Source organism: Zea mays, chromosome 9, assembly GCF_902167145.1.
Source record: "Zea mays cultivar B73 chromosome 9, Zm-B73-REFERENCE-NAM-5.0, whole genome shotgun sequence".
Classification (NCBI taxonomy): domain Eukaryota; kingdom Viridiplantae; phylum Streptophyta; class Magnoliopsida; order Poales; family Poaceae; genus Zea; species Zea mays.
In genome coordinates, this window is record NC_050104.1 from 130,280,341 (window position 1) to 130,302,862 (window position 22,522).

General features: G+C 52.3%; 3 protein-coding genes across 4 annotated transcripts; 2 read left to right on the forward strand and 1 right to left on the reverse strand.

Annotated features, from left to right (window-relative positions):
• Nucleotides 1-46: 46 nt before the first annotated feature.
• Nucleotides 47-3,000, forward strand: LOC100502405 (uncharacterized). 2 transcript variants are annotated; one of them, NM_001358083.1, is made up of 3 exons: nucleotides 188-836; nucleotides 966-1,319; nucleotides 1,414-2,295. In NM_001358083.1, the coding sequence occupies exons 1-3, from the start codon at nucleotides 366-368 to the stop codon at nucleotides 2,059-2,061; spliced, it is 1,473 nt and encodes a 490-aa protein (NP_001345012.1). In that variant the 5' UTR covers nucleotides 188-365; the 3' UTR covers nucleotides 2,062-2,295. The 2 variants fall into 2 exon arrangements, with proteins under 2 accessions (XP_020399396.1, NP_001345012.1); XM_020543807.3 differs by having other exon boundaries at nucleotides 47-836; nucleotides 966-3,000.
• Nucleotides 3,001-3,080: 80 nt separating this feature from the next.
• Nucleotides 3,081-4,826, forward strand: LOC103639070 (protein ALP1-like). Its single transcript, XM_008661863.3, has 2 exons — nucleotides 3,081-3,513; nucleotides 3,593-4,826. The coding sequence occupies exons 1-2, from the start codon at nucleotides 3,098-3,100 to the stop codon at nucleotides 4,605-4,607; spliced, it is 1,431 nt and encodes a 476-aa protein (XP_008660085.3). The 5' UTR covers nucleotides 3,081-3,097; the 3' UTR covers nucleotides 4,608-4,826.
• Nucleotides 4,827-15,783: 10,957 nt separating this feature from the next.
• Nucleotides 15,784-17,445, reverse strand: LOC103639069 (uncharacterized). The gene has a single exon (XM_008661862.4). The coding sequence runs from the start codon at nucleotides 16,974-16,976 to the stop codon at nucleotides 16,269-16,271; it is 708 nt and encodes a 235-aa protein (XP_008660084.1). The 5' UTR covers nucleotides 16,977-17,445; the 3' UTR covers nucleotides 15,784-16,268.
• Between the last annotated feature and the right edge of the window lie 5,077 nt (nucleotides 17,446-22,522).

Genomic DNA, 22,522 nt, shown 5'->3' on the forward strand with positions numbered 1-22,522 from the left:
CTAAACTAGAATATTTACCATCCTCCGTAATTTCACGCTTTGCCAACCCAAGTTAATTTTCCCCACCAATCACACTGCGCGTGGCAGTGTGTGTGGCTGCCTGGCTGGCAGCCAAACGCTGTTTCTTTTGTTGTCTTCTCCCACTGCCCGTGTCCCCAGCTCCCAAGCCAGTCCCAGACTCCCAGTCACAAACCCCAAACCCCTCACTTGTCATCGACCTGCGCTTTGCATCCGTTTCTTCCTCCGCCTTCCCTTCCCTTTGCAGTCTTGCACTCCACTACCCCTCGCCGCACCGCTCTCCTCTCTTGACGCAAACCTTTCCACACTGCTAATTAATCGCCATTTCCTCGGAGGATCCGGAGGCAATGGAGAAGGAGAGCAAGCAGGGTTTCTTTTCGGCGCTCAAGGGGGAAGTCGTGCGTGGTCTCTCGCCAGGCAGATCCCGGGGGAAGTCGCTGCTGCTTCCGCGCAGCCGCAAGACGGCGGCCGCGGAGGAAGTGGCGCCGCCAGAGAAGCTCGCCCAGTACGCGCCGGATCCGCTCGTCACCCACTCCGGCAGCCTGCGGCTTGCCGGCGAGGTCCTGGCGCCGCTCATGGAGGGCCCGGACGTCGCCGAGGACGACACGTTCGCCGAGGATTCCGGACGGCGAGACGGGTTCGGGCAGTGGGTCCGCGGCCACCTGACCCGTGCCCCGTTGATCGCCGGCGGCGGCGACGGGTCTTTCCGGCGCTCCGACCTCCGCCTCCTCCTCGGCGTCATGGGCGCGCCGCTCGCGCCCGTCTCGGTCTCCACCGCCGAGCCGCTGCCGCTCGCGCCCGTCAAGGGCGCCCCCATTGTGCGTACACGCCTCGGTTTTTTCTCTCCTGGATCTCCACTGTTTTCACGCCTGGCTTTGGCAAATGCGGCAGCGTTTTGGGCCTTGACTCCTCCGGCGGCTCTGGATCTGGTATTTATGGCGTTGCAGGAATCCTCGTCGGCGCAGTACATCCTGCAGCAGTACTTGGCGGCGTCGGGTGGCGCCAAGGTGCTCCGGTCGGCGCGGAACGCGTACGCAATGGGGAAGGTGCGGATGGTGGCGTCGGAGTTCGAGACGGCCACGCGCGTGGTCAAGAACCGGGGCGCCGCCGCCGCCGCCGCCGTGGAGCAAGGCGGGTTCGTGCTCTGGCGGATGTCCCCGGACATGTGGTACGTGGAGCTGGCCGTCGGCGGCAGCAAGGTCCGCGCCGGCTGCAACGGCCGCCTCGTCTGGCGCCACACGCCGTGGCTCGGCGCCCACGCCGCCAAGGGTCCCGTCCGCCCGCTCCGCCGAGCCCTCCAGGTAGCGTTCCCTTCCCGAGCTCGTCTGGATGCCTGCCATTGGTTGGTGCCAACCATTGTGTGTGTGTGTGTGCGCGCGCGCGTGTACTGTGCAGGGTCTGGATCCGCTGTCGACTGCGGGGCTGTTCGCGGAGGCGCGGTGCGTGGGCGAGAAGAAGGTGGGCGACGAGGAGTGCTTCATCCTGAAGCTGTCGGCGGACGCGGAGACGCTGCGGCAGCGGAGCGAGGGTCCGGCGGAGATCATCCGGCACGTGGTGTTCGGGTACTTCAGCCAGCGCACGGGCCTGCTGGTGCAGGTGGAGGACTCGCACCTGACGCGCATCCAGCCGCACGCCGGCGGGGACGCCGTGTACTGGGAGACCACCATCAGCTCGTTCCTGGAGGACTACCGCGCGGTGGACGGCGTGGCGATCGCGCACGCGGGGCGGTCCGCCGTGACGCTGTTCCGGTTCGGCGAGACGGCCATGAGCCACACCAAGACGCGCATGGAGGAGGCGTGGACCATCCAGGAGGCCGCCTTCGACGTGCCGGGCCTGTCCACCGACTGCTTCATCCCGCCGGCAGACGTCCGGCGCGACTCCGACTCCGTGGGCGAGCCCTGCGAGCTCCCGCCGCGCGGCGCCAAGGCCGGCGCCGTGCACCCCGCGTGCGACGCGGTGCACTCGCGGCGGCGGCGGGATGTGGCCCCGGCCGATGGGGAGCTGGCGACAAGATCTACCGGACGGTGGAGATGCGATTTCTGACTGTGGGCGACGGGACTGATCGAGCGGATTCGTATCGTAAGAGTAGCACTATTACTAGTAGCTAGGAAGAAGGCGGGGGGGAATTCAGCAAGCAAACAATTTGTTCATAGTACTACTAGAAACCAAATCTCTCTCCAAATACTAACGAACTCCATCTCCTCCTCCTACCAGTCATCAGTGCCTTGTATTCTGTACAGATCGGTGAGGAAGCGCCTCGGCGACAATGTTGAGCTCATCAATTGTACTGTACTCCAGTTCTAGCTGTATGACCGTAAGAATCGCAAGAATTTACGGTGCACAAGTATACCACCAGATTCTGGATATGAGACGATGGAACTGGATACTTGTTGCAATTCTACGTCACGTCTTACTGTGTAGGCGCCAGGATGATCTTCAAGCTGGGTGGTAAAAGTGGTAGGTGAGGTATGTCTTGCTGTCGACCTCCGTTTCGTTTCCATTCCATGGCTTTGGGCCTTTTGTTTTTTGCTTAGAAACTACTCCCTCCGTCTCCGTTGCTTATGAAATAGACGGGTCTTTTGTTCCTTTTGGCACCTATCATGTTTGACCATTTGTCTTTGTGGGAGGGCGAATCCCTCGGCTGAGTGGCGAGAGTGTACACACTCCCTCGGAGGAGGAGTAGGCTTAGGCGTTTGTCTCGCCTTAGGCTGTCTCCAGCAGCGTCCCCTAAATTTCGTCCCCTAAAGGAATATTCCCTGTACTTTATAAGACACTCTAAAAGATTCTGTCCTCTATATCTTCTGTGTCTCCAGCAACGTCCCCTAAATTCGATCCCCTAAAGCTACAGTGTTAACAGAATTCGTTTTTTCTTTTCTTTTTCTGTTTTCTTTGTTTTGTACCCATTTAATGGTACTGAAAGGATGCTAAAAATTTTGTAATCAATAAAATTTCAAATAATAATCTAAAAACTATGGTTCATTAATAATTTCGAAATGTACAAAACAAATAACATTGCAATTTATGTTATGTGCAATTATTGTGGAAAAAACGTGACACCATATTTGAATCGTACGAAAAAATGTTTACGAATTCACATGCTTCCACCGTAAGCCACGACACTTCTTCAACAAGCCATTGTGTAGCTTCGGCTGCACGACAAGCGCATGGATTCTCTCCGAAGCCTATCCCTTCTATAAATAATCACTATTTCAACACTTCACTCACACTTTGCATACACTCATCCACAACAATGGACCGGTTCGTAGATTCCAATATTTTTCTTAGGATGGCACAAGACATGGAAGATGAAGACCATGAGCTCGAGGTTGCGACGTACCAACATCGTAGGCGTCGTGCACTTAACGAGCGTCGGTACGCTGGTTCCATTCCCGGTCGTGTTCGAATCCATCGTGACCATATCAGTGGTGATGCAAGAATCCGAGCCGACTACTTTTGCGCCCAACCGGTTTACACGGATGCACAATTTCGGAGGAGGTATGTTTATTCATACGCACATGTATTAACGTCCATAGTACGTACTTCACAATTGTACTAAAAAAAGTTTGCAATATAGGTTTCGCATGCGTCGCCATGTGTTTGAGCGTCTCATTCTTGCTGTGCAACAAGTGGATCCGTACTTCGTTCAACGTCCAAACTGTGCCGGTGAGCTAGGCCTATCTGCCCTTCAGAAAGTTGTTGCTGCCGTACGTATCCTTGCATACGGTGTTCCCGCGGATGCCGTTGACGAGTACGTACGAATTGGAGAATCTACAGCACATGAGGCTTTGAAACACTTTTGCACTGCCATACAAACTGCTTTTGGGGGGTACTATCTTAGGAAACCTACTCCTGCTGATATCGCTAGGCTTCTCCATGTTGGAGAATCACGCGGCTTTCCTGGTATGCTTGGTAGTGTCGATTGCATGCATTGGGAGTGGCGTAACTGCCCAACTGCATGGAAGGGGATGTTTACCGGTCGTGGTAAACACCCTACAATGATCCTCGAAGCTGTTGCCTCATATGACTTATGGATTTGGCATGCATACTTCGGCATGCCAGGTAGCTGTAACGACATCAATGTTCTTCAGCGTTCTAACTTGTTCGATTTGCATCTTCATGGTGATAGTCCACCAGTGAGTTTCTCCGTCAATGGACACACCTACAACATGGGATATTACCTAGCAGATGGTATTTATCCGGACTGGCCAGCGTTTGTGAAGACAATCCGTCATCCGTATGATGTGAGGACCCAACATTTTGCCACTGTTCAAGAGTCTGCTAGAAAAGACATTGAACGAACATTTGGAGTACTACAGAAGCGATGGGCCATAGTTCGTGGTCCAGCATATGGTTGGTCTCCACAACACATTGGAGATATCATGAAAACATGCATCATATTGCACAACATGATCGTAGAAGATGAAGGACCTTCGTCTTTGAACACAAGCTTCGACAACATCGGAGTTTTGGCGGATACTAGTCATGGTTCATTTTCCGAGCGCAATGAGTATATCAACAACAGGTACGACCAACTACATGATCCAGTGAAATATAATCAGTTGCAGGTTGATCTAATCCACCACCACTGAGCGCGGCTTGGATCTGGAGCTGCTTAAGTATGAAGTTTATGTCTGCCATGTGTTAAGTATGTTTGTCATTGTCATGTCTAGTGTGTTATGTCGTCAGCTATGGTAATCCGAAGGTAGTATGTGTTAAGTAACAAGTTTGTCATGTCGTCTGTTCCGTTATTCCGAAGCTACTATGTGTTAAGTACGATGCAGTTTATGTTTGTACTATGTTTCTAGTAATCGGAAGCTGGCGAATGTGTAATGCTATAATTGAGGAATGATATAAGAAGTCCACTATTATTAAGCAACATGACTCGGTTCTAATATCACAGAACATAAATTTGTCGAGTTCAGAAACATTAAATTGTTCTCGAAAACAAATAAGAGTACTTCCTCAACGAGTACAATGAACATTCACTTGCTTGATGACGAGCTTCCAGTTACCCTTGCCAGAATCTCCTGTTGTTTTGCCTCGTAGTACTGGCGAAGAAGGGGGTTACATTTTGTCAAATCCATGCTCAATATGAGAACCTCCTGTTCCGTGTCCTCCTTCACCTTTTGTCGTTCCATCTTCATCTTCTCTAAGTTTAGCTTCTTCCTCTCCAATATCAGTTTCTGCCTCTCCTGTTTTTTCATGAACTCCAACTTCTTCTCCTCAGTTGAAGCTACTGATTTGTAGACAGATAACCGTTCCAAAGAGAGCTCACCCATTCGTGTTAGGTACTCCGAATCAGTGGATGATGTGTTTTCTGATCTTTGCTTCTTTGCCTTTTCCTTTGCTGAATCACGACCAAGCGACCTTTTGGAAGTAAAGCTTGAAGGAGCTGATTCTTCAGCAGCATCACAGTCAATAGTATTTGATTGGGTACCAATTGGGTTGGGTGGAGGATTTTGAGTGCTCATGTGCTGGTCCATCCATTTAGGTTGATCCTTCAATATGGACCAGCAATGTAAGAAATGGAAGGGCTTCTTTTCAACAGCAGCAAAACGAGTAGCCGCAAGCGAAGTCTGCAAAACAAAATCAGTTGGTTTTGTCGAAGCTTGTTAGCTTGTTCTCAACATTTACTTAGAAAAGCCTGTTAGCTTGTTCTCAACATTTACGTACCTTATCTGCATCAGTCATGCCACTTGGGTTTTGTCGAAGCACAGCCATCATGTATCCAGCAAAGGTAGAACATTGAGTTTTGATACTGTCCCACCTGCTCATGAGAGATTTCGTAGACCTCTCTGGCATTGATCCTCTACGAGAGTTGTATGCCTCTGTAATCCGATTCCAAAATCCTTGACGCTTCTGACCAGTGTTCACAATCGGATCACAACTGACAGCCAACCAAGCTTGACACACCCTCATATCCTCCTCAGACGTGAAATTGGCTAGCTTTGTGCGTTGAGGAGGCTTCTTCACTGGAGGTGGTGCTGGTGAGGCCTGGGCTGGTATATCAGGCGGAGGAGGAAGTGCAGTGTTGTCAAACTGAGTGGCATCATCCTCGGATAGGAAGCTGCCATATTGTGCCATAACTTGGTTCCAATCCGTACCCATGCTGTACATTCAAGGAAGTCACGTAAGAACCATGTCAAATGAAAGAAGAACCATGTCAATGTTAACAGGACAGACACAAGAAACTCAGAAGTGGTGCACACTAGATATATTGCAGACTTCATAACATTTTACAGACCACGTTAACATAAACATGTCATGAACATCGCGTCCGGATAGTTTTCGACAACATAAACATGACATCAACTAAACCACTGACTTGTGACACACATCTGTTGTGTTCACATACAAAAGAGTACTTCGACTCACATAAACCTAACACATACACATATTCCTTAGGTGCATGCTAATCTAGTAGGGATAGGTGTCGTCGGTGGAGTAGTCGCGTCCATCGTCGTAGCCGACGATATCGTCAGGATTCAACTCTGAATCATAATCAAGCAGAAGCTCATCCTCTGTTTCTGATGATGAGGCAATAGGAGAAGGGGCCATGTGCTCCATCTCCCAGTCTTTTTCCAGAGCTAGGTGATCAAGGTCCTTGGCGAGGTCCTCGATCTGAACTAAAGCACGATTCATTTCATTGAGGACTGGTCCGCTAACTGGTTGGAAGGCACCGTGGACGACATCGACGATGTCGGCACAACGCTGCTCCACTACTTTGATTAAATGAGCCAGTGCTCTTCGGAGCTTTGCGTTCTCCGAATCCATGGTCTACATAAAACATATGGTTGTGTTAATATATGTGGACCTAGTATCGTGCTTTAGTTGAGCTAGTATTGCCAGTAGGCAGTTGAAATGAGCACATGAGTAATGAACATGAATTATGAAGATAAAATCATCATTGAGTGTGTCAAACGAATTGCCCAAGGCATTGTGAATACACCTCGATTCGTATATGAAACAAAGCTTGTACCAGAAAGATATTTGGTTAATCTGAACATCAATTTTGAAGAGATAGCATAATGCTCATGATTCAGTCTGTCTAAAACAGTCCGCATGTATTTGTAAATACACATCGATCACTACAACAGAGAATTCTTGTACCACAATAAAATTTTGTGTAATGGGAACCAAATTTATGAACAGAAAACATAATGGTCAAGGAATCCTACATCCATCGAATGTATAACCCTAAATCCGTAACCCTAGATGTGGACGAGTTCTACCATTTGAAGTACTAGAATCATAGAAAGCAAAATCGATCTTCAATGTTTACCTTTTTTTCTTCGGATCTGGACCACCTGACCTAATGGACGACGATGAAGAAGGTGGCGTCGAGATGCGCTTGCGTTTCTCCCCAGCTTCCTTCGTCGGCTCCGTCGATCTTCTCAACTTCTTGGCGATGGCGGTTCGACGACGACGAACACCCACGGAACCACCCGCTCCTTGGATCTTTGACTCGTCGGCGCCGACCTCCTTGCCTCCAACCACCGCGAGCGGTCCGCCTCCGGACCCGCTCGAGCATGGCCTCTTCGAGCCCAGCTTGGGCGGCGCCGCCGAGGAGCAGCGCCGCGAGCCCCCCTCGCCGACTTCGATGGAAGTCGCCAGCGACGGCACAACAGCGGCTACGGATTTTTCACCACCGCGCGAGCCCGAGCCCGACCACGGATACCGGACGTCTGGATTTCTCCACATCTAGCGTGCGTGCGGCGTCCTCTAAAATTTAGAGTGCAATATAGAGTACGTTGCTGGGCGCGTTGGGGACGTGTCTGAACCCTATATTAAGGGTACCAGACGGTTTACCGTCCCTTGCTGGACACAGTCTTATGGATGGACACAAGAACACAAGAGTTTAAAGTGGTTTGGACCGTCGGATCGTAATACCCTATATCTATTATAAATTGTATTGCTTAAAAACTTACGAGTCATCCGTATGAGGGTGAATCGACCTCTCCGGCTACGAAGCAAGTGTCCTCTCTTTTATACCTTTTATAGTTTAAGAGGGGCACCATACAAGAGAGCTTAGGGTCAAACAGGTGGACCTAAAAGTATTTACATCATAGAACGGGATACATCGGATAGAGCTGAATCGCCAGATCTTTCTGAGCATATATCCCTTCTTGATCGATACATCAGATAGAGCTGAATCGTCAGATCTTCCTGAGCATGTATCCCTTCTTGGTCGTCGAGCAGGCTCCTGACATCCTATTCTCCTGTTTTGTCTAATGAGAGTATGCATGCAACTCCTGCAGTAGGTTGGGGCGTAGTTTGCCATGCTACCGTATGTAGGTGTGTGCGGTGTCGTCTCATCTCCTCCGCCCGTCTCTTCATGTCTCGGTAACGCACGAAGGACAGTGAAGTCATAATGAAGGGTGCCCCATACGACGAATTTGGTCAATGCCCTTGCCTCGGTAATGTGTGGTTAACAGTATAATAAGCACATTGCAGGGCTGGCGCGCTGCGTGCATTTAATGCCAGAGATACGCTTTCCGCCACTAGCGCGGATAAGTATGCACCCCATTCGCAGTCAATGCTGGTGGGTCCATTTTAGAGGCTTTCGTCAGGCATCATTCGCTGGCGTAACGCTGGCTTACGCCAGGTGTGTCTGGGCACGCGTCGGCACCGGGCCTCTGCCTGGACAATGGGTAGACCCGAGAATAAGTGATGGCCTGCCATTCTCGAGCCTTCCCTGGCCGTGGGCTCGGGCCGCACCCGAGGGGGGTCTAGGTCCCGACCGCACTTGTCTGAATACGTGGCGATACGGGGTCTCACCTGGCCTGAGGTATGAATGACATTTTCTAGACTCGAAGCCACTCCAAAGGCTCGGTGTTTGCAACCGGAGCGTGGCTTCTTCTCCGGGGTTTGGTGCTCCCTCCGGATCCTTTTCTCTAAGGATCCGATGGACCCACAAGAAGGTCAGAATCTTATTTGCAGGATCCCAGATTTATAGTTGAAGTTGTTGATTCCTTCCTTTATGAGGCTTGATGGAGATGGTGATCTAGCCCAGAAAACGAGCCTAACCTGGCTACGACTCCATATGGTTGAGCATTAGCCCTGCGTTTGGGGAGTACCGACAGTCTTTATTCAGTTTTCGTTTGCAACTGATAAAATAGATGAGTTTCAGTGCTAAACTATTTTCTAATGATAGAATAAATTAATACTTATATAAATTTGTTTTAGAAAAACGAAAATTTTGGAACGGGGAGGGAGTATAGTATCTAAAACTATCTTTTCACCGTCACCCTTTCGGAGGTCCTTGCCACATTCCTCGTGATGGTAGTAGGTTGATAGTTTTCCTTGGAGTGGTGGCTACAGAGTGAGCTGAGAGAGGGGGGGGCAAAAATGTCACTACCGTCTGCTACTACATATTCACACTACTGTCACGCTCAGTACAGAGCACTCCTACAACATTGGATGCTGAGGTCACCGGACAGTGGTAGATGAGGGCGGGGGACCCCTTATCCTATTCCTTCCTCCCTGGCATGGCATGCCCGTCCACCGCCGCGCCCAGTGTACCTGTCATATAGTTGCTCTCACTGCATCATGACATCCTCATGGAGCCGTGGCAGGCCTGCAGCTGTAGGGAATGCGCGGGACCCACTTGCAGGCCGAGGCGCTCTGTGTGTGTGGTGAACTGGTGTCTGGTGATGGATGCTGTGCTGTGGTCTGTGATCGAAGAACCGGAGGCCTTTTGACGTGGTTGCCTTTATTGACCAACGACCCCCGGCCCATGTGTGCTACTGTACTGTACCATGTGTGTGTCTCTACTCTGCTACTGCTAGTGCTAGGGGCATGGCTGTCCTGCACAAGATGTTCCCACTACACTACAGTTTCCATTTCTGTTAAGTTGCTGCAGTACTGCATGGTTCCTCATTTCTGGCAACGGCAATGGCAATGGTGACTAATGGCAAGAGTCACACACGGCACGCACGGACTCTCATTGAGAGTAGAGTTCCTCAACTAGTCTCAACGCAGCAAGGCCATCTCCATTCTCTATAGACCATAGCTTGCGGTGACTTTTCTGAAGCCGTATATATAGTATAGTATGCAGCGAACACCTAGTTAGTACAGAAACGACAGGGTGCCTTCACATGCATGGCCGATGTGTGTTGTGTGTCTGGAGTCTGGACAGGAGACGAGCGTTGCTGCTGTGACTCTCTCTGGGGTCTGGGCTCGGAGCACGGCAGGTCAGCAGCGTAGCAGGAGCCTGTCCCACTGGCATGGCACTGGCATCCATCCCCTCCCGCCCAGTGCCAGACGATGCATGTTGTGTCGTCACGCAGACGTTGGCGCGAGAACAGGGGGCACAGGGCACGGAGAGACGAGAGATCAGTTCTGGCGTACTGCTACTGTGGCAGGCCCATGCTAATCAGCACACTGTACGTGCAGCAGTGAACACAAAAGTTGAGCATCTCACATGTTCGATATGTTCCTTCTTCCTTTCGGAAAACCGCGTCATGCAAAAGCCATATATTATCTTTCGCTGGAAAATAAACACAAAGTAGTCCCCTAAACTGATGCCATACTGGTATAGTAGTAGTATTCTAATCGTTCAGCTGTCGGTCCTCTTTATCCATCCATCCATCTCAATTCTCAAGCTGGTGGTGGTGTTCTCCTTTTGATACGCTCTCGTGCATCGTTTCAAATCGATCGATCGCTCGCTCGCTCGCTTTACCTCTTTATGTTTACCATCTTGTACTAGCGCCCACTTTTAATTGCTTCCCCCGAAAAAAAAGGGAAAGGGGACGACGATACGTGCTCGATCCTATGCGCATCATTGCGTTGCGTCCAATGAGAGAACCACAGGCGCTCCCACATGTTCCTTCATACGGCTCACCTCACCTCACTGCTCGGGTGGGGATTCTGAATGACTGGAATCCCATTGCGTAGCGTACTCCAGCATGTGAGCTAGCTCTGGATGCATCAAAAGGTGTGCAGTATAGTATATATCAACAATGTAGACGAACGGAATACTATTCACAGACGGCAAGATGGATTAGATAGATAGACTAGTATAACCTCACTCTAATAATCAGCTCAGCTCTTCCTGCTGCAACGGCCGGATCCAAATCTCATCATGGCGATTTGCCCCTTTCACCATTAACTATCATATGGCGGCCTTGCGCCTTTCATACTGTCGGGTACTACTGTCTACTACGAAGATCCGTCCGACCGATCCGTTTCCCTTTTATGCGGTTGCTCTTTTTATTATGCTCCTTTGCTTGTTTTTTTTATATGTATGTCTGTGTATGTATGTATGTATAGATATTGGTGACCATCATACAACAAACGAAGAGAAGAGGTAGATCTCGTGATCTTCTTGGCTTTATTAGTACGTTAGCTCTATATTATTCTAGCCTGTCGTCGTTCCGTAGAGCTCGCTCTTTTTGGCAGTCTTCACTCTTCAGATTGGCATCTGGTCGTCTCGGCTTGCTTTTGGCTAATCATACTTGAGATCTGTGATGGCGTTTGTATTTTGTACTTATTATTATAGTACTGAGATCCCCCGTTAGCAGAGAAACAGCAAAAGGGTTGGTGTATGCGGTTCGTACTGTATGTATGTATGTAGCACAATTGTGGGTCTCCGGTAGCTGGCACTGCCAACGTTGATCTGGTGATTCCCTGATCCTGAATGTCAGGCCAGGCCAGGCCGTTTACTGATGGTGATGGACCCCTGCCTGCCTGCTTTGCTTTGCTTTGCTTTGCTTTCACCAAATGCTTCTAGCACACTGTAATGAGGCAAGGGACCAACCAACAATCATCTTGGCGGCCGGCATGCTGGGCTTATTATAGTTTAGGTATGAGCCTACCTGTTAGGTCCAACCAAAATAACGTACATAGTAAAGAATTATACCAAATCCGCCGCATATTAGAAGAAAAACAGAGGGTACAAGTAGCCATACATACTTACGTATCAGCAACAGCCCATTCACGTATGCTCCTCACATTTGTTGTCCTTACATAGGGGCGAAGCTACAAATTACAGGCGCCGGTGTCAGTATAACATATAATAGTCTAATACTTATGATAATATAGATAACACAATAATAAAATTATATGATACACTTGAGTGAGTACTTCGGTCTTCAGAGTTCAGAGCTTGGATGTTGGATCGGTTTAGCGCTGAAATAGTCTGCAGAGTGTAGAGTTGTAGACTCGTGGTCTCTCACCTACGAAACGATAGAAGCCCAGAACGCCTTGCCCTCGCGGCCTGTCGCCGCCAGAAGCACTAGCCAGCACAAACATGTAACAGTTGGCAACGAAACGAAAACGTCGGACTCCAAAAGACAACAGGCTGAGCTATTGTTTATTTATTCTATGGGCTTTGGCGTCGCTGATTGCTGGGCTATTCTCAGTTATGCTGCATTTTGGCCGGTATCGAATAGTAATTAATATAGGAATATTAAAGGTGCCGAGCATGTCGTCGTCGGTATCAGTTGACACCGACGTTTCCATGTAGCTTCGCCTCTGTCTTTACATCTATGAGTATAATAATTTGAGTTCCAATAATCTAGGTTACTAAACAGTTACAACTAGATTATGTAATCTATATCATAATCCAGATTATATAATCTATCGGTACCCTGAATACAGGGTATTCACTCCTATTATGTCAATGTGAGTCCTCGATGGGCTACCGTTGAGGATTTTACATGCAGCCGGCCCAGCACGGGGTTGAGACCTACCATATGGAGTCATTACCCGTAAAGGGAAGAATCAACAACTATTAGCTATAGCTCTAGGATCATGCACATAGGACCTGTAACTCCTTGTGACCCAATGGATCTCCAGACAAAGGGATCCGAAGGGAACATAAAGCCCCGGAGGACAATACGCTCTCTAGTTACAACAGCAAGCCTTCAGAGCGGCTCCAGGCATGGAAAACACTATCCGGACCTCAGACTAGGTGAGGTCCAAAGTCGCCACGTGTCCAGGGAGGGGCGGCAGGAGCCTAGACCCCCTCGGGTGCGAGTCGCGCCCACGGTCAGGAATGACTTGGGAAAACATTGTCACCACTTATCCCTAGGTTTGTCCCTCACTAAGGCAGGGGTCTAATGCTAACATGTGGCCAGAGGCCCCTAGCGTAAGCCACCGGACGATTCCTCACGAAAGCCTCTGACATAGGGTCTGCCAACAGCGGGTAGCGTATCCCCACATTAAATATGTGTAGCATGCCAGGACTTTAACATGCAACTTTTACTGTTACTCGCATGTTACCGAGGCATGGTGCATTGACCTAGCTAGGTCGCTGTTTGGACGCCTTTTATTATGAATTCTACTATTCTTTGTGTGTTACCGAGGCATGAACATACGGATAGAGAAGACTAGACGACACCATACGTTACACCCTACGTACGACAGTGTATCAGACTACGCCGCAACCTACACCAAGGCTTGTGTTCTGATTAGACGGGACAAGATGGCAGCATAAGGACGCCAGAAGATCATACAGCGCCCAAGAAGGCCAGGGGTGGCCATTCGGTCTATTTGGTCTATACGGTTCAGTATTTTTGGATGCTGAAAATTTCGGTATCACAAACAATGGACCTAAATGACACATATAATTATAGGGACCGAACCCTAATAGAACAAAAATTTTGGTTTGGTCTATTCGATCCACCGAATAGACAACAGTATGTCATACAAAAAATCTTGATATCCAGATCAGCAAAACTGATTTGTCTCTACTTATTTTAGCATTTTTTTTGCAATGTGTACTAACCAATAAATGATTTGTTGGATTAAAAAAACTAACTAGAAACTTTACTCTTGGCAAGGTAACCGATTGACAGTGACTGACAGTGATTTAATTCGGGTTAATATGTCTTTTCAGGTTATATGGGTCAGGAAATGAATTGAACCCGAAACCTGAACCCTAAAGAAGATATACACACTCAGGAAGATCTAGCATTGTCAGCTCTATCCAGTTGTTTCTCGTTCCATATTGTAAACTCTTCTAGGCCCACCTGTTAGGGCATGAACTCCCTTATAACGTGCCTTCCTTGGATTATAAAAGGGAGAGTACTTGCTCTGTAGTAGGGGAGGTCAGTTCACACTCAAACGTTCGACTCCCCAGTCCTCAAGCAATACAACCCACAATGGATGTAGGGTATTACGCTATAGAGGCCTGAACCACTCTAAACCCTTGTGTTCTTGTGTTCATCGAGAAGGCCAAACAATCACCTAAGCCTACCCCTCATCTGAGGATCAGGGCGGTGCAATCCGCCACCCAACCTAAGGATTCACCCCTCCGACATAATCTATTAGCTAAAAAAACTGATCCTTAGATTAGGTTCCGATCTTAGTCTACCACCGATACCTAGAAAGCAATACTTGCTCAAGGCAATGGCAGTGTCGTAGTGGCTCAGCTCAAATCAATGGTGGTGGCGGCACAATGTTGGGTCGAAGCGAGATGGGAGGGGAGTAAAAATAGCCATTGGGTAAGCACTTTTGACTCAAGGTAACAACCTATAGCATGGGTAGCGATGATAGAGCGCTGCACTGTGGAGGGAAGGGGGTGCTGTGGAGTCGAGGAAGGAGCATCGCCATGTAGTGGGGTGAGAGATTTAGGTAGTGTTTGGTTTTGGAGCTAGTTGGGATAGAGCGACTTCATCTCTACGAACAACTTTATGGTTTCGTCCAGAAAAGTTTAGAGAGCCGGATGGTTTAACATTTGAGTATAATTTTTTTCGTTTTAGAGTCATCCCGTTCTATATGGAACCAATCCAAACAAAAATAAATTGGAAATGAAGGGGCTCTGTCCGAGTCCCACTATACTCTAGAACCAAAGTTTGAAGATGAGTCTTCAAGGTAAAAAGACGAGGTCAGACCAAGCATGTTGTGCTTGTGCTATTGTGCTAGGCTTCTAGTTGTCGGGCCTGTTGAGAACTACGTTACCGCGGATCACCAGATATACTTCATTCCCTTCCGTCAGCAGATTAGGCGTGAGAAGATGTGGAAGACTCGTCTCCCTTCTCAGAAGCACGACAGAGAGAACACACGAGACATAATATGTAGAGTTGAGCTTCTAGCCTTTTTTTTCTTTATTATGAGAGATGTACATATTCCTTATATAGAGATGCGAGACCCATGAGAGGTAAAGTCGGTATTTACCTATATAACGCTTTGTTACGGTTTCTTAATAGGGCCAAGATCACGGTAGAAATATGGCACTGGCCATCGGGCCGAGACCAATGACACCCATTGGTTTTGGGCTCTTGGCCCATTTGTCTGTTCATAATTTTAACACGTCGTATTGAAAGAAACAATTCTGAATATATTCGTGCACAGAAACAGTCCGAATCCATTTGAAGTGGCTGGATGGCACCAAAAGAGCCTGCTGGACTTTAGGGTGTTTGGATCCCCCTCAGTTTCATAAAAAATGGTTTTTGAACTTGGAAACTGGCTTTTATAAAAAAAAAACTGAACAAGGGTGTTTGGATCACTAGTTTTTAAAAATTGGTCTCTGCGATGGGCGGTAGGGAGCGGCGTCGCCCTTGGCCGAATGCGTGCGATCGGTCTACGATCTACGACAGCGCTGAGGGAAACAGTAGCCTGGGCGCTAGGACGAGATGCATGGAGGAGTCGCGAGAGCGGGCCTCCTGGGCGAGACGCCGATACGATGTGTTCGGCTAAAGACGTGGAGGCCTGCGCGCTCGAAAGCCTAGGCATGGAGTTGGCCAGATGCATTGCTGGGAGGATGAAGATGACCTGGTTGCTGGGAGGATCTCGCGTGGAGTTGCCAATGAGACGGTGGCATTGTTAGTAATTTTTCTCTATCTCATTAAAGGTAGTACATAAATAGCCATCTAAAAACTGGTTTTAGCAGTAGGTAATCAGATTCTTGGTTTTTAAGAAACCAGTAAACTAGTTTCTGAAAACTAAATAAAAACTAGACCTATTTCTAGCTTTTAAAAACCAGTTTCGAGACCTAATGGATCCAAACAGGGTCTTAAAATTCCCAATCCAGAAATCTTGAAAAGACACGAAACACGATAATTTTGACCATAGACTCGATGAACTTCAACGGTGTACAGTGTACAAGTTGGGCCATAAAATTGTCGCCTTCAGCGCAGATACGAACGTCACATGGAGTTGAGAGTGACCGCGCGCTCTCCGGTCCGGAGCCCAGACGGAACCTCCTGCCAGAGCTGCTGTGACATGGCCCTGCTTGGCTGGCTTGACTGGAAGTCTGGAACCGGAGCAGATCGTGTATCCTGTATTCCTGTTGCCTTCGCCATTTTTCACACCAGCAGCAGTTTCTTCCCCGACGACGGCCTACGATTGGGGTAAGCACGGCAGGGCTTGCTGTCCGCCCAAACCTCCGCCGGACTTGCGGGCCCGACGCCCAAGAAACGGTGCTGCTGAGGAGCTCCCAGCTGCAGCCTCTCGTAGCTCGCGAGCCTCCCAGCGACGGGGCCGCCACCGAACAGGCCGCCGCACCTCCGCGGCGCGCTGCCGAACTCCACGCACCTGAGGAACTCGGCGGCGCCGCTGGCCAGCCTCTCGAACCTCCGGACGGCGGCACAGGCGTGGGAGCACGCGTCGTCGTCGCCGCCGCCGCCGCGGGCGCGGGCGAGGAGCAGGAGCGCCGAGAGGAAGCAGAGGACCGCGTGCGCGACGCGGCGCGGGAGCGGCGCCCGGGCCAGCCTCTCGCGGGCGTCCTCCTCCTGCAGCTCCCGCAGCTTCCACCGGTGCAGCGCGGCGTCGCACTCGTCCGCGGCGCGCCTCAGCTTCCGGCGCCAGCGGAGCAGGGACGCGTCGGCGTCGGTGGCGTGGTGCTGCCAGCGGCTGGACAGCTCCAGCGCGGCCTCCATCTTGATGTGCGCCATCTCCAGCCGCTCGACGCCTTCCCGCGTGCTCAGGCGCTCCCTGCTGTGCTTGCTGATGAGGAAGGAGAAGGTCCGGTTGACCACCTCGCCGACAACGACGGACCCGACCATCTCTGCCATTGTTGCGATAGGTCTCTCGAGTACTACTCTCTCACTGGCGAACGCCTACAGATGCTGATAAGCACATCAGATCGGTCCACTATCTGCACAGGAGTGGATGATCGGATCGGAGCACAGGAGATGAGGTAATGGAAGAGAACAAAGGTCATGTGTCCTCCAGGTCCGTTTCTTGCTCAGGCCATGGTTGGATTGCAAAATACACATGCCAGTTGCCAGTCAATCGGGGGAGCTTGGACGACCCGCATTTCGTTGACCAGACCAAGTCGATGCCGCGTAATCTGACCACCGTTTTCATGTTCCAAGGGTCTGCTGGGCTTGTGTCCATGTCCAGTGTGAATGCCAGGGTGGGCTCATGTGATTTGGGCAGTAGCAGCCCAATGTGGCATGCGCAAGCCAGCGGGAAAAAAACATTTCTCTCCGTTTCTCATAATCAGAAAAATATATAAATTTGTGCTTTTCGGTGCCTTATAGCTAAGCTGTGTGTTAGCTTCGGGGCTTGGCTCACCAGTCACCGCACTCAGCAAAATATATCATTGACTCGGCAAAACCTCTGCAAAAGGTATGAGGGTTTCCCTGGTTGTTGGATGGCATGAAGATTTGATCCCACATTATGCCATGAGTAGGTGCCTTTGAAATTAGGCACAAATCAATATTAGAGCTCAGGGCAGGGCCCACATAATTCAAGGCCCTGTATCGATTTTTTTCCTTTTTTTCTTTGTTAAGAATAGATGGTATAGATTAATCTCATTTATTAACGGTGATTGAATTATTAATGTGGAAAATGGCTTAATAACGGTAACTGAGAGCACCTAGGGGGGTGAATAGGTGATCCTGTAAAACTTAAAACTTAAGCCACAAAACTTGGTTAAGTGTTAGCACAATAATCACCAAGTGGCTAGAGAGAAGATCTTGCACAATACGATAACCACAAAGAGTTCAACACAGAGATGACACAGTGGTTTATCCCGTGGTTCGGCCAAGACCAACGCTTGCCTACTCCACGTTGTGGCGTCCCAACGGACGAGAGTTGCACTCAACTCCTCTCAAGTGATCCAATGATCAACTTGAATACCACAGTGTTTTGCTTTTCTTTTCTTATCCCGTTCGCGAGGAATCTCCACAACTTGGAGCCTCTCGCCCTTACACTTTTGATGTTCACAAAGAATCACGGAGTAAGGGAGGGATGAGCAACTCACACAAAACACAAAGATCACAGCAAATACGCACACACAAGACCCAGACTTGAGCTCAAAAGACTAGTGTCGGCGTTTCGAGACAGGGGGGTCCCAAAGCCGACGAGTGAGTGTGCTGCGTGCCCCAGCCCAGATGGGTCGAGCGCGTGGGCGAGCGCGAAGGGGGGAGAGGCGAGGTGGCCGGAGTCGAGCGTGAGAGAGGTGGAAGTCCCGCGGCCTTTGTGTTCGTCCCGCGCCCAGGTCGGGTGCGCTTGCAGTAGGGGGGTTACAAGCGTCCACGCGGGTGAGGGAAGCGAGCGGCCCCAAGAGAGCGCCTGTCCCGTCCTCGGTCCCGCACGGCCAACCTTCTCTAAGAAGGCCCTGGTCCTCCCTTTTATAGTCGTAAGGAGAGGATCCAGGTGTACAATGGGGGGTGTAGCAGAGTGCTACGTGTCTAGCGGAGAGAGAGCTAGCGCCCTAGGTACATGCCAATGTGGCAGCCGGAGAGGTCTTGGCACCTTACTGGCGTGATGTCGTGGCTGTCGGAGGCGCGACGGAGCCTGGCGGAGGGACAGCTGTTGGAGTGGTCGAGTCCCTGCTGACGTCGCCCTGCTTTCGTAAGAGAGCTGGGGGCCGCCGTCGTCACAGAGCTTGTGGAGCGCCATCATTGCCCATCCGGCGGAGCTGGCCGGATGGGACGCCGGTCTTGTTCTCCGTGACCCGAGTTGATTCGGGGTAGGATGATGATGGCGCTTCCTGTTGACGTGGCGAGTCCGTGCCCTAGGCAGGGTGACGTGGGGGCTCCTCCGAAGCCGAGGTTGAGTCTGTCCTCTGTTGCCGAGGCCGAGCCCGAGCCATGGGGTCGGGCGAGGCGGAAGTCGTTCGGCCGAGGCCAGGGCGGAGTCCGAGCCCTGGGGTCGGGCGAGGCGGAGTTTCGTCGTCTTCCGGGTCTTAGCCCGAGTCCGAGCCCTGGGGTCGGGCGAGGCGGAGTTTCGTCGTCTTCCGGGTCTTAGCCCGAGTCCGAGCCCTGGGGTCGGGCGAGGCGGAGTTTCGTCGTCTTCCGGGTCTTAGCCCGAGTCCGAGCCCTGGGGTCGGGCGGAGCGGAGTTCGCCGTCTTCCGGGTCTTAGCCCGAGTCCGAGCCCTGGGGTCGGGCGGAGCGGAGTTCGCCGTCTTCCGGGTCTTAGCCCGAGTCCGAGCCCTGGGGTCGGGCGGAGCGGAGTTCGCCGTCTTCCGGGTCTTAGCCCGAGTCCGAGCCCTGGGGTCGGGCGGAGCGGAGTTCGCCGTCTTCCGGGTCTTAGCCCGAGTCCGAGCCCTGGGGTCGGGTGGTGCGGAGTTCGCCGTGGCGCCTTTGGCAAGGCCTGACTGCCTGTCAGACTCACTCTGTCGAGTGGCACCGCAGTCGGAGTGGCGCAGGCGGCGCTGTCCTTCTGTCAGACTGGTCAGAGGAGCGGTGGAGTGACGACAGTCATTTCGGCTCTGCCGGGGGGGCGCGCGTCAGGATAAAGGTGTCAGGCCACCTTTACGTTAAATGCTCCTGCAATTTGGTCAGTCGGTGTGGCGATTTAGTCAGGGTTGCTTCTGAGCGAAGCCAAGGCCTCGGGCGAGCCGGTGATGTGTCCGCCGTAAAAAGGGGGGCCTCGGGCGAGACGGAAGTCTCTCGAGGTCGGCTGCCCTTGGCCGAGGCTAGGCTCGGGTGAAGCGTGATCGAGTCACTCGTGTGGACTGATCCCTGACTTAACCGTACCCATCAGGCCTTTGCAGCTTTATGCTGATGGGGGTTACCAGCTGAGAATTAGGCGTCTTGAGGGTACCCCTAATTATGGTCCCCGACAGTAGCCCCCGAGCCTCGAAGGGAGTGTTAGCACTCGCTTGGAGGCTTTCGTCGCACTTTTTTGCAAGGGGACCAGCCTTTCTCGGTAGCATTTCGTTCCGGTGGGTGCGCGCGAGCGCACCCGCCGGGTGTAGCCCCCGAGGCCTCGGAGGAGTGGTTACACTCCTTCGAGGTCTTAATACCTCGCGTAACGCTTCGGCTGGTCTGGTCGTTCCCTCATGCGAACTGGCCGTAGCCCGGGTGCACGGTCGGGGCCCAAGCTCTCGGGCTGGTATGTTGACGCTGTCAATGGTTCGGCCGGAGCCGGTTTTTGCGAGAGCAGCCCCCGAGCCTCTGCACAGGGCGAGAGGACGATCAGGGACAGACTCGGCTTTTTACATACGCCCCTACGTCGCCTTTCCGCAAGGAGGAGGGGGGGAGTGCGCCATGTTACCCTCGATGGGCACCGAACATGGTGTCTCCGGTGAGCTGCAAGCGGGTAATCCGAGTGGACGTCCGTGCCCCGTTCGTTGGGGGTCGGCTAGGGGCCCAGAGGCACGCCCAAAAGTACCTGCGGGTGATTTGCCGGACCCGGTCCCCTGGCGACGGGGTCCGAGGGCTCGATGCCTCCCTCCGATGGGATTCCGTTACAAGATTGTTCCCGCTGGTCTCGGAAATGTCCTATGGTACCTCGGGAGCGCAGCCCGAGCCTCGGTTATGTATCGAACGTACCCCTGGTCATCCCTCGCTCGGTGTCTGAGGCGACTGTGAACCCTTCGGGGGCCAGCCTTCGAACCCCTGATCAGTAATGGGCGCGGAGCCCGAGTAGCCTGAGGCGGCCATGGAACCCTTCGGGGGGCTGGCCTTCGAACCCCTGACCAGTAGTGGGTGTCAGGCCCACGCGATCTGAGGCGACTGTTGAACCCTTCGGAGGGCCAGTCTTCGAACCCCTGATCAGTAAGGGGGCTCGGAGCCCGGTTCCTTCGTGGAGAAGGGTCCTTTTCGGGGTATCCCCCTTTCCCGATCCCTGTTGCAAGAGATAGAGAAAGAGGAAAAAGGAAAAGGATACGAAATCGAACGACGTGGCGTACCTCTTTCTGACGCGGTTATTACGGCGAAGGCGAGGCGTCGCGCGCTTCTCCCGCCAGAGGCGCCGCGTGTCCCGCCGCGGAGTTAATGCGACGGGGCGTGTAGTTGGCGGGGCGGCCGTTGCGCATGCGCGATCCGTTCGAGGAACGGGTCACGGGTGCACCGTCTTCACGCCGTGAGGGGAGGCTCTCTTGTTGTCCCAGGATGAGACGTGAGCCTGGCTGACGACGTGACTGCTGCGCCCGCCCGCCTGCCACCGCCATTACCGCCGGCCCACTTTCGGTCGCTTTGACCGACGCGCCAGGCTGGCGCTGCTGGGTCGCCTCGAGTCGCGGCATAGGCTCCGCAACCGAAGAGGCGCGACGGTGGCACGAGTGGCGGTGCGGTTGCTTGCATGCAGCAACTGGCGCGCCGGTTGCTTGACGCGTGGGCCTGGGCTTCCAAGCTGGCGTGTCAGAAGTCGGAGAAGCGCGTCCACCTGGCGCGGTTGCATGCCACCTGCATGGCTGCCCGCCCCTTCCGCCCGTTGGTCTGGGCAAAAGTGGGGGTCGCTTGTAACCGCTGGGCGGTCGTGCGCACCACGCGCGGCGGTTTGGCTTCTTCTGCCCTGAGCCGGTTTGGATGACATGCGGGACCTAGCCCCCGAGTCGCAGGGGAGGGCCTTGGAGCGTGTTGGAGAAGACTTAGCCCGCGGCGTCTGGGGGCGCACGTAGGGAGAGTTGCCTTTAAAAGGAGGGAGACTCCTTTCAGAAGGCAACCATGTCTTCTTCCTCCCTTATGCGTCGTGTCTTTCCATCTTCCAAGCCCCCGGATGGGGGGTATCCGCCACCTTTCCGCCTCCTCGTTGGAGGAACGCAACTCCATGGGAGTTGGTACCTCTCAGCCATCGTTCGGCTTCAAGGATTTTCATCACGCAGCCTGGCCACACCCCGCCACCGGCGGTCACCCAAGATGGTGACCTCCAGTTCGTCGGTGGGGAAAGCGGGCCAGGCCGCGGCCTCTACTCCTCCCTCGGCCTCAAGGATTTTCGTCATTCAGGCCAAGATGGAAGATGAGGCGAGTCGGGGGGCCGCCCCCGCGTGGGTCGGCTGCCTTTTTCTTCCCCCTGCGCCTGGGGGAGGATGGCGTCCTCGAGTCCCACGGAGACTTCCTCCAGCCATGCCGGGATAGGCAGGGCGCTAGTGGCCCTGGGTCTCCGTCTCCCTGCCTCAATGGCTGGTTCTCGTCCTCAGCGGGGGAGAGCCCTCCTGTCGTGACACCTGCCCCGAAGCTGCTGCCTAAGCCGCTTCGCTGCCTAGGGCGGGGGTGGTTGTCGTCGTGGTTGGAACGGGCGGCAGCGAGCCGCTCATCGTTCTTCTGTTACTCCGCAGGCCTTCCCTCTCGGAGTGGGGTTGTTCGTTCCCGCGGAGGGGAACCGGAGTTCCGTTTGTAATGGCACTTCGAATGCCAGTGTCTTTTGTTCATTGTGGCTGTC